Here is a 12633-nt window from a genome sequence, read left to right on the forward strand (position 1 = left end):
TCCATGCCTTCCTGTACGACGGAGTATACTTATTGTATCTTGTAACAATATGCGAGATTATTATACTCACCTTCAATGAAGGATTTTTGTAATGACAGACAAAATTTCATCGCATATTAATTAAGAGATGAGTTTGTGATGATCCTACATCTGGTTGGTGATTATGCAAGTGTGAGTTGGCCCATTAAACCTATCTCCCAAGGATCACTCCTCTTTCGGTAAGATGCTGACAATCGGAATATGCAGAGCTCATTACAACACAAGATCTTGTACCCCATCACATTAGTTCGATCGACCTTATAATCAGTTGATAAATCCATGTGATACTTTTTAATGGCTATGACAAGGTCTTCTTTTGTGTGAAATTTGCCTCCCTCTTTTAATGATCCTTGAGTTTTCATATAAAGATTGTGAAATATAGCTAATGATGGTTCATCTGCACCCAAGTTCAAGCTTGTTATGCATTGAGGTGGACAATAAACATGACTAGCTGGTAATGGCTCTTGCTCGTGGTCTATAGTGTCATCGTTCACCATTATATCAACTAATATCGTGTCTTCTTCTTCTTCTTCCTCGTCAACAGTGATCTGCTGTCGCACACAGGTCAAAAATGAGTAAAATAAAATTGTAGTTAGGGAAGCGACACTCGAGTCGTATCGTAAGGAATCTTGGAAAAATTAACCAAATAAAGAAATGATAAAGGGGGGGGGGGTAGATTTTATTGAGAATAAGTTCTTATAAAAAGTGATTATGAAATAAGTGATTATGAAATAAGTTGATGTGTTGTTTGGTCTCCTAACTTATCATTGATCAAAATAATTTCCAACCCGTAAGAGGTCTATATTCCCTTTTTGATTACAGTATCAATCAAACAAGCGCAATTGACACCATAAGATATATATTCCTAATTTCCGAATTAAGCTGAAGGGTTAAAACAATCGTGAATTAAGAAAACGCGAATTAAGATAAAGGAACATACAATCATCGAAATAAATCAAACAACCCTAGAGAAATCTAATTAAGCATTTGATTATAAAAGAGAAGAATTGAAAGGAAAATATATTTAATTGGGAAATATGAAAACCTCAAAGTATGATGGAGGCGCAATTACAGTAGATTAATCGTAGATTATTAGTTCTCCATGAATTAGTCTAAAGCTTCTAATTTTTGTGAATGCAGAATAGGGTTACTGTAGCAGCGAGAAACCTAATATAACAAAAGGGAAATTCAGGGCCTTATGGAAACTGATCCAAAAATTACAAAAATCGGCCCAAACTAATTATTCCAATTAAGTCTGGAACATTCAAAGAATTAATCGACCATCATTCACTCTGAATCAGCCTTTGATTGTAACACAAAATTTGTAGTTCTTTCTCTTAGATTTCCAATGCATATCAGAACACATCAATCCGATTCCCGAAGCTAAATTTATGGTCTGCATAGTAACAAGGTATCAAATAATTATTTAGGCTAAAAATAAAGCACGAAAATAAAATAAAGTCAAAAATAAACTTAAATATAAAATCACACTAAAAGAGAAAAAAAAATAATAGAATAAACTATAGAGTTGCCTAAGTACAATAGTAGGAGAAGGCACATCAAAATGCATTTATCAACAACATCGACTTCAGCTTGTTCGTCGTCGGCAGTTTCACAAAACACTTGTGACGGATCAACGAACTGAGACAAATGATTTTGTTCTTGTAAAATATATAACTCAATATCGTTGAACTCAGAATGTTCATGACTGAGAAACATATTATGAACATATTCATCATCTCAGATCTTTAGCTTATAAAATTTAACTTTGTTGTCTGCAAAAAAACACTGCATTTTTGTAGATGATTTGTGTCACCTAACTACACTGCAATTTCATTTCTATTCACTATTTCAAATGTGAAAAATTTGCTTTTCTATTTATTGTAAACCGATTAACTTATGTATTACGAAAATTAAAACTGGATAACTCACATTCAAATATCTCACCATTGATGTGAGCATTGATTATGTATTATGGTGATGAAGCCATTTTTGTAAAATGCAATGTATATTAGTGTACTGGTTGTGACAATAGAGTGTGAGTTGCGTCTTAGTTGTATCAACGTGCCCTTAAATAGGGATGAGGCTAGACTGAAAAAAAGCAACATCTGCGTCATATGGTATATCACATGCTATATTTTTTTCACTCATGCACCATTTGCATTGGCTTGTACCTTTGCATGCATGGGTCTATTGTTTAGACTACCAAGAATCTTGCATGCATGACCCTATAACACATCCTACAAGGAATATATTCCTTGCATGATTCCCTGCCATAGTTCGCTGCATGATTCTCTTCCCTATCTGGGTCTTGACCATCAGGTTAACCCTGATGATGATGCAGTTTGGACAACAAAAACACCAATTATCGAGTTCACTAATGTGGAGTTGCACTATAGTGACCGTGTGAAATTGCAATTCGGCATGCAACAACAAATTCCAGACCCTCCAACGTGTTTGAAAGACTGACATCAACAACGAGTCGATACCCAATGGGGTTATTTTGATTGGAAAGACTTTGCTAAAGAGACATGTCGTCATTGAAAGAATCGACGTCGATACATCTTAAACGAACCAATCATACAAGGTGCTAGACCAACTCAACATTATATGAATTGGTTTAGGTCGATTACAATGACACTGTTTGTGTCTAAGCTGAGGTATTTTATTTATCCATGCCAACGAGCTTCGTCATCATACGTCCAAAAACAAACCCCCTCCCAACAACCAACCCCATACCGTTACCAACCCCATGAACAATGTCAACCCATCCAAACCCAACGACCAACCTAACAATGTCACCATTCCATATACACCCAACCACCAAACACCCAACCACCAAACACCCAACCTCGCAACCAATACATGTCACACACCTAAACACAACACTAAGAGCATGACCCTGACCAACAACAACCACATATCCCCATCACATCTTACTATAGTCCCGGTGATTCATACGATTCCATACCATCCCCCCATAGCTCCCGACCAGTAACCATCCAAACATCCCACTGCCAAAACATCCAACCAGAGTATGATTTTCTTGCACCATAAGAACCATTGCTTCGTTTCTAAAACGATTCAATATCCCAATTCAACCAACCATATTGTCCCTTCATATCCCAATCACAACGACCTAACTACGACAACATGGGCACCAAACTCAATTACAGTTGCGCCGTTGGCGGCAACCCTCCAGCTATTGGGGAGAAATGATGGAAAATTTGTTAAATACCCAAGGACCTTCGCAAGAACCACATTTTCCTCAGGCCAAATACTCAAAGACCCCAAACACCTCAAGAAAATCGTGGAAGGCCTCGAAGGCAGGCTAATGCACCGGGATGTAGAACAGTGAGACGTTTCGATCGGTCAGGTCATTGATTTTCTTGTCAATTGTTATGTATTTGAATTTTATAAGATAATATTATGAATTATTTTTAATTTTCTTTTTTATTTCAATTTTTTTTAATTATAATTGAGAAAATAAAAATAAAGGAGTAGCCACAAGCAGTGGTGCATGCTCCTAATGGATGCATGCATGCGCCACCTGCAGTGGCATGTTCTTAATGTTGTCGCCACCACCATTGGCACCTTAGTGCAATAGGACAATGTATGCGCTATTTGTCCTCTATACTCCTTTTAAAAAGTTGTTAGTTTGATAAATAATTTAAAAAGGTGGTTATTTTGGTATTTAATTTGAAAATAATGGTTATTTTAAATAAAAAATTTAAACTTGTAATTGAGACGGTAAGATAAAGGTGATAAAAAGATAGAGTAAAAGTTTAAGTAAAAAGAAGTATGTTTGAATCATAGATATGCAAATAAGACATCACAATTTAATTTTAAAACGTATAATAAGTGTAAATAATTTTAATAATTTTTTTAGTATTTCCTTTCCTTTTTCTTCAACGTCTCTAAGAATGTATATTCTTCATTATTTTGTGGATGAAAAACATTCAACATTCAAACTATTTACACTTTATGTAAACATTCATGAAGGTCAACATTAAAATCCTAGATAAAACTATCTATTTTATATTGAATTTGTAGTCTAAAAAGGAAGTGAGTATGAATGTTGAATGAGTCTCTATCGGTTGGATAATAATTTTGGTATTTAATTACGTCAAATGTTTGTATTTTTTACTATAGCATTCATTTGCAACAATTACAGTAGATCTAATTCAATTGAATTAGCACATCAATTTTAGTTATTTACAATTTAATAATACATTATTGGACATTTTTATGTAATAAATTATAAATGATTGTTAAAAATTTATGATTTAATTTTGTAATATGTATCTATAATTGTAATATTTTATAAACAATTTGAGCCATTTATTTGTCTATTTGAAAATTATATGATAAATTTGAAAGAATTGTTAGATACTTTATTAACATTGATATGATATTTAATATTTGAAGTTAAAATTTTGACACACAAAAGATTATAATGAAAAATTATCTTTTAAAAAGACTATTATTTTTTAAAATATATTGACACACAAAAAAAAATATAGATATGAAAAAAAATAAAAATAATGATTAGAATATAGAAAATATAATAAATTGTATTTTTAAAATTGTGTCTACATAATCGATTATCTCTTTTTTTTAACGATTTAAATAGTGATAATGTCATAACTTCTATTAAGAGACTAAAAAGTATTTTCATTTTTATAGGAATTAAATTAGTTTTTATAATTTTTTTATTAAATTATTTAAAAATTGATTAATTTTTATTTTTTTAGGAATTGAGTAAGCGCTCATAGTTTTTTTTTAATCAAATTATTTAAAAATTGATTAATTTAATTTTTTATTTAAACAAGTGTAGAATATTTAGATTCACAATTTTCTTTTAGAAATTGAACTTGGGACTTCCAATAGAGAATATTTTCATTTTCGTGAGGAGTTGAACTTATGACTTCCAACAGAGAGTAAATATTGCATATTTTTTTGTCTTTACCAGAGTTGAATTTGTGACCTTTAATAGAGAATATTTATTGCATTTGACCTTTTGAAAATGAGTTTAGGGAGGTGACACATAGGAGAATGACATGATGTGACACAAATGAATTTAAAAAATTAGCATGTGTCATCATATAATATGTCTGACTTCCAATAGAGAATAAATATTGCATTTTTTTTTGTCTTTGCAAGAGTTGAATTTGTGATATTTAATAGAGAACAATTATAGCATTTGACTTTTTGAAAATGAGTTTAGGGAGGTGCCACATAGGATAATAAGATGATGTGACACAAATGAATTTAAAAAGTTACCATGTGTTGTCATATAAAATGTCATTTCCGATTTAATATATTATATAGAAGTGTATTTTCTACTTGTTTGTTTACATAATTTATTTTTTAAATGACCTGTGTCTTTAAAGTGTGCTTATAACTTACCATTAAAAATTATTATTATTTTTAGAATGAATATTGACACTAGCACCCGTAATGAAGATATATGTCTTGTTGATAGTGTAATAACTCACACAATTCTCAAGAATAAAAGATATTTCTCCAATTTAGTTAATCGAAGTACTGATGTTAGTATTATATCTGACACCTCGAAAATAATTGAAGGCTCCGGAAGAGCAAATATGTTATTACATGGAGTAACAATATTGCAGATTAACTATGCATTATATTCCCCAAAGTCTCATAGAAATTTATTAAGTTTCAAAGATATTCGGCTAAATGGATACCATATTGAAACAGGAGATGATGGAGGTATTGAACATCTTTGTATTACAAAATACAATTCGGACACAAAATGTATAATGGAAAAGCTATCGGCGTTATCCTCTGGCTTGTACTACACTTATATCAGTACAATTGAAGCACATACAAATGTATACCAGAAGTTTATAAATAATGATAAATTTCTAATTTGGCATGACCGGTTGGGTCATCCCAGTTATATAATGATGCAAAAAATAATTGAAAATTCATCCGGTCATCAATTAATGAGTCGGGAAATTATTCAATCAAATAAACTCTCATGTAACTCTTGCATGCAAGGGAAGTTGATAATTCAATAATCACCAACAAAAACTAGAAATGAATTTATCAGTTGATGCATCAACTAGATGGTCACATGTTTGTTTGTTGTCAACTCGCAACCATGCGTTTGCGAGATTTCTAGATCAACTAATTCGAATAAGAGCTCATTCCTCTGATTATCCTGTCAACAAAATACGTCTTGATAATGCTACAAAATTTTCATCTCAAGCATTTTATGAGTATTGTATGTTTATTGGAATTGACATTGAACACCCACTAGAACATGTTCATACATAAAATGGACTTGCAGAATCATTTATTAAATGTATAAAATTAATTGCAAGACCACTTATTATGAGATGCAAATTCCCAGTTTCTGCTTGGGGACATGCAATTTTGCATGCTGCAACATTGATTCGCATCAGGCCAACGAGTTACCACACCTCTTCCCCTTTACAATTAGTTTTTAGTAAAGAACCTAATATTTCCCATCTAAGAATTTTTGGAAGTGAATTGTATGTTCCAATTTCTCTACCACAACGCACTAAGATGGATCCTCAAAGGAGGATGGGAATATATGTTGGATATGAATTTCCATCTATTGTAAAGTACCTTGAACCAACAACAAGAGATTTATTCATTGCTCGTTTTACTGATTGCCATTTTGATGAATCAAACTTTCCAGTATTAGGGGAGAGAATAAGAAGCTAGAAAAATAGATCAATTGGAATGAATTATCATTATCTCATCTTGATTCTCGAATAAAACAATGTGAACTAGAAGTTTAAAAGATAATTCACCTGTAAATTTTAGCAAACCAATTACCAAATGCATTGACTGATTCAAAAGGTGTGACTAAATCATATATACCAGTTGCAAATGCTCCAATAAAAATGTATATCCTTGTTGGATAATCCAGTGAGTCTCAACCACGCCTGAAGCGCGACAGACCAATCGGTTCCAAAGATAAATATCCTCGAACAAGAAAGGGAGCTAGAAATAAAAATGATCCAAGTGAGGATATAGAAAATCTAAAATAATCTTCAGACATAATAAACATTTCATCTCTAGAAGAGATTGATCAGGTACCTGAAACTCATGAAAATAAAAAGATCTCGATAAATTATGTCCAAAATGGAATACAATGGAACCGACACGAAGTCGACATTGATGATATTTTTTCATACAATATAGCATAAAATGAGATAAATGACAAAGAGGACCAGGAGCCAAAGTCTATTAAAGATTGTAGACAAAGTGAGGATTGACCAAAATAAAAAGATGCAATTAAAGCATAATTAAACTCATTCTACAAAAGATAAGTTTTTATACATGTAGTCCGTGTTGGTGTAAGCCCTAAAGGCCAATACTTTTGGTACTTGTGTCGAATTATTTATTAATAATAAAAGGCATTTTCTTTATTATGGTTGATTAATAAAGTCCCTGGAATAGATAGTCCGTTTAATGTATTAAGTGTGACTTAATCATGAGAATACATTAAACATAAGGACACTATTCTTAAAGTATCCGTAGTCGAGCTTTAGTGTGAAGTGGGATAACATTAAAGCATTAAGACTATTATGTTTGTAGACTGATGATCACATCTCATGGATCATGGATAAGGAGTTATCAAGTCTTAAACATAGGTATGAATATTAAGAGTAATATTTATACCGGATTGACCCGCTATGAGAATACTATATAGAAAGTTATGCAAAGTGTCATAAGTTATTCTCATGGTGATAATAGTGTATACCACTCTTCGACCTAAAACCACTATGGATCCTAGATGTAGAGTCGAGTGCTTTATTGCTGATCCAACGTTGTCCGTAACTGGATAACCATAAAGACAGTTGATGGGTACTCCACAAAGCATGCTAAGGGACATGAGTGTCCTAGATGGAATTTGCCAATCCTGCGTAACAGGATAAATGTCTATGGGCCCAATATTGAACTGGACAAGGATGACACGGTCTATACCTTGTGTTCAATATAGACATAAGGGTAAAGGGGTAATTATGCACATAATTATTATCACAGGAGGTTTTGTCAGATCACATGACATTTTCGTGACTTGGGTAGCAGTGATGTGTTGCTAGATACCGCTCACTGTTTATTATGTTAAATGGGTGATTTAATATAATTGCCAACATCGCGAAAACCTACAGGGTCACACACAAAGGACGGATTGATGAGAGATAGAATAATTAAGGAATACCGTAATGTATGGTGCCCTTAAGTAGAATACGAAATATGATAAGGTACCAAATACTTAAGTGATTTTGGCATATTATGAGATATGGGCAAAATGCACTTAAGTGGGCTTTTTAGCTTGAAGCCCACACAAGTGGTTCTATAAATAGAACCCTTGGGTAGAAGCATTGTAACATGGGAATACAACACAACTGAAGAGTTGGAATTTCGCATCTCTCTTTCTCTCACTCAAAGCCTTCATTCATAACAGCTAGCACTGCGATTGAAGGAATCCGTTCGTGTGGACTGAGTAGAGACGTTGCCATCGTTCAACGTTCGTGATCGCCCCGTGGATCTGTATCCAAGGTTTTGATCGTTACAAGAGATCCGCACCAAAGGTTTGAATCGCCACAAGAGGTAACGATTCTATCACTGATCATGCCCATTCGTAAGGATCACTAAATGGAGAAAATTTTAAATTCCGCTGCGCCTTGGATGGCAATTCTCCTTCAGTCCGAACACCTCAAGGTGTGAAGCCAATTGGATAGAAATGGGTTTTCGTGCGAAAACAAAATGAAATTGATTTTTATGAGACATATTCACCTATAATGGATGCAAGCACTTTTCGGTATCTAATAAGCCTTGTAGCACATGCAGGGCTTAATTTTTACATGATGGATGTTGTAACAGCTTATATGTATGGTTCACTTGATAGTGAAATTTACATGAAACTCCCTAAAGGGTTCAATATACCATATGCACATAATTTCAAATCTCGAGAAAGCTAGTCCATAAAATTGAACAAGTCTCTCTATGGGCTGCAACAATTTGGACGCATGTGGTATAACCGTCTAAGTAAATATCGGTTTTGAGAGGGATATACAAATAAATCCATTTTTCCTTGTATTTTTATAAAAAGATCAGGAAAATAATTTGCAATAATAGCTGTCTATTTGGATGACATAAATATTATTGGAACTTCTGAAGAGCTTTCAAAAGCTATGAATTATTTAAAGAAAGAGTTTGAGATGAACGACCTAGGAAAGAAAAAATTATGTCTAGGTTTAAAAATTGAGCATTTGGACAAAAGAATATTTGTACATCAAGAAGACTATATAAAAGAAGTGTTAAAATGCTTCTATATTGACAAATGTCATCCGTTGACTACTCCAATAGTTGTTAGATTGTTAGATGTGAAGCAAGATCCTTTTAGGCCTCGAGAAAATGATGAAGAATTGCTTGGTCATGAAGTACCATATCTTAGTGCAATTAGAGCACTAATGTACCTTGTTAATTATACACGTCTTGATATATTCACTGATGTCAATCTATTAGCAATATACAGTTCTTCACCTACACGAAGATATTGGAACGAAGTCAAACATATACTTCGTTACCTTAGAGGTACAATAGACATGAGTTTGTTTTATACCAAAGTATCCATATTCAAATTAACAGGTTATGCAGGTTACTTGTCAGATCCTCATAATGGTAGATCACAAACAGGTTATTTGTTTACATGTGGTGGTACAACTATTTCATGGAGATCGGTGAAACAAACCATAGCAGCAACTTCACTAATCATTTAGAACTTTTAGCATTATTTGAGACAAGTCAAGAATGTGTTTGGTTGAGATTCTTAATTTAACACTTACAAAATACTTGTGGTTTGTCTTCTGAAAAATTAAATACAACGACCATATATGAAGATAATACTGCATGCATCGCTCGGTTGAGAAATGGTTACATTAAAGGAGACCTAACAAAACACATTTCTTCAAAATTCTTTTTCACTCATGATCTTCAAAAGAATGGTGAAATAAACATCCAACAAATTCGTTCATGTAATAATCTTGCAGACCTTTTCACAAAGTCACTCCCAAGTAGAACTTTTAACCAACTAGTACAAAAGATTGATTTTCAACGTCAAAGAAACAATCGTTCAGATGAGGAGGATAAATAAATTAAAGTTAAAAGGATATTGTATTCTTTTTCCTTCACTAGATTTTTTTTCCACTGAATTTTTTCTAACAAGGTTTTAACGAGGCATATCCAAAACAAATATCCAAGGGAGAATGTTATGAATAATGGATGATTTGCCTCCCAAATAACTTCATTCCTTATTTATAAAAAATTTATATTTACTACCTTGTCTATATGATATTCTATAAATATGATCAATCTCATTGTATACAATTACACAAATAAAATAAGAAAATGAATCATTCTCCTCTTTCACTCTAGACGTTTATCTTCTTTCTCTTTATTTTATTTTATATATATATATATATATATATATATATATATATATATATATATATATATATATATATATATATATATATATATATATATATATATATATATATATATATATATATATATATATATATATATATATATATATTGAAAGTGACCGCGATTTTTCTAAATTGCATATAAATTTGAATGCAATTGCCTATTCCCTTTGATCACACAACAATATTTAGTGTTTTGAATTTTTATCTCTTTTCCAATGTCAACAAGCGCTGATACTACTGCAATTGAGGCTGTTGTAGTGATAGGTAGGATTTTCTAATTAACATACCATGGCCTTTTTTGTTTATCATGTTTTGTTCTATTTATGTTTTTCATTGGTTTAGTGAAATAGTTTCTAATTAAACACTATCTATTTTGCAGTGATAGTTGTTGTTAAGGTAGCTATTGTGATTTGTGTGTGTAGAAAAAGACATCAAGTAAGTGGTGGATCCGTTAGTCCAGATTCACAATTTATAACTCTCACTATGGATAAATTTCTAAATGACATGGAAAGGGAGAAGCCAATAAGATTCACTGGCCAACAGCTAAGAATTGCAACAGACAACTATTCCAACTTGTTGGGATCAGGTGGATTTGGAACTGTTTACAAAGGAATTTTCAGTAACGGAACTATGGTAGCTGTGAAGGTTCTACGCGGTAGTTCTAACAAGAAAATCGACGAACAGTTCATGGCAGAAGTTGGAACAATAGGTAGAATTCATCACTTCAATCTCGTTAGGCTATATGGATTTTGCTTTGAACGAAACTTGATCGCGCTTGTTTACGAGTACATGGGAAATGGATCACTTGACAGGTATTTGTTTCACGAAAAAAAGGCGTTAGAATACGAAAAACTTCATGAGATTGCAATCGGTACGGCAAGAGGAATTGCTTACTTGCATGAAGAGTGTCAACATAGAATAATCCACTACGATATAAAACCAGGAAATATTCTCTTGGATAAGAACTTCTATCCAAAAGTTGCTGATTTTGGTTTGGCGAAACTTTGCAACAGGGAAAATACTCATATAACGATGACCGGAGGAAGAGGGACGCCTGGATACGCTGCACCTGAGCTTTGGATGCCGTTTCCTATAACTCATAAATGTGATGTTTATAGTTTTGGTATGTTATTGTTTGAGATTATAGGTAGGAGAAGAAACCTTGACATTAAAAATAGTGAAAGCCAAGAATGGTTTCCAATTTGGGTATGGAAAAAATTTGATGATGGACTATTAGGGGAAGCAATGATAATATGTGGAATAGAAGAGAAAAATAAAGAGATTGCAGAGAGAATGGTTAAGGTAGCTTTATGGTGTGTTCAATATAGGCCAGACTTAAGGCCTATAATGAGTGTTGTGGTGAAAATGTTGGAAGGTTCATTAGAAATTCCAACGAGTTTGAACCCTTTTCAACATTTGTTTGATGGAACTAACTTTGCTACTCAATCAGTGCAACTGTCAAATACTTACACAACTACTGCTACTTCTTCTACCTCTTCTGTTATGGTTAGTGATTCAAGCATTGTGTGTGCTACTCCAATTATGAGGAAGTATGAGATTGAGTTGGCATCTAGCATAGTGTGATGGAATGATTTCATGTTGTAATTAAGTTGAAAAATATTTTCCTTTCTATATGAGTGTAATACATTGAACATTCAAACTTTTCAATCTTTTTCTCAATGTTATTTTACATGTATTCTCGAAGTTATCAAACACTATAGACAAATAGGTCGAAACAAAATTTTGCATTGGAAAAACACTAAACTGTTTCTTTATTAGTCCTTTTCATCTCTTCATTTTATAGTCATTTAGTCCCTTCTCCGTATGAACAAAGTTTTCATGATGTTACATTATATTATATGCTTGGCGTGTTGAAAAATATATATCCTATGAGGATGGTACTAAGTAGGGTTCTTCAAATCATCGATTAGATCAAATAGTATATATTTTGAATTACACTCTAATATTAGATACGATCTATTTCTAATATTAGATAGATCTGACCATCCAGTAAAATTTGATGAGATATAGTTTTAATTTTCGTAAAAATACATTAATGATAACTTTATTAGTGAAGATTAGTAAAGTCATA

At 32.5% G+C, this 12633-nt stretch overlaps 1 protein-coding gene across 1 annotated transcript; it reads left to right on the forward strand.

The window, feature by feature from the left end:
* The first annotated feature begins 10675 nt into the window (after positions 1-10675).
* LOC127107778 (G-type lectin S-receptor-like serine/threonine-protein kinase At1g34300) lies at positions 10676-12125 on the forward strand. The gene is made up of 2 exons (XM_051045098.1): positions 10676-10805; positions 10921-12125. Exons 1-2 carry the CDS (start codon positions 10757-10759, stop codon positions 12123-12125), a joined length of 1254 nt encoding a protein of 417 aa, XP_050901055.1. The 5' UTR covers positions 10676-10756.
* Positions 12126-12633: the final 508 nt, after the last annotated feature.

This window comes from Lathyrus oleraceus, chromosome 1 (genome assembly GCF_024323335.1).
Source record: "Lathyrus oleraceus cultivar Zhongwan6 chromosome 1, CAAS_Psat_ZW6_1.0, whole genome shotgun sequence".
Taxonomy (NCBI): Eukaryota; Viridiplantae; Streptophyta; class Magnoliopsida; order Fabales; family Fabaceae; genus Lathyrus; species Lathyrus oleraceus.

Coding starts and splice junctions, on each gene's coding strand:
- LOC127107778 (XM_051045098.1), top strand. CDS start 10,757: ATGTCAACAAGCGCTGATACTACTGCAATTGAGGCTGTTGTAGTGATA. Junction 10,806..10,920: donor TGAGGCTGTTGTAGTGATAG/GTAGGATTTTCT, acceptor TCTATTTTGCAG/TGATAGTTGTTGTTAAGGTA.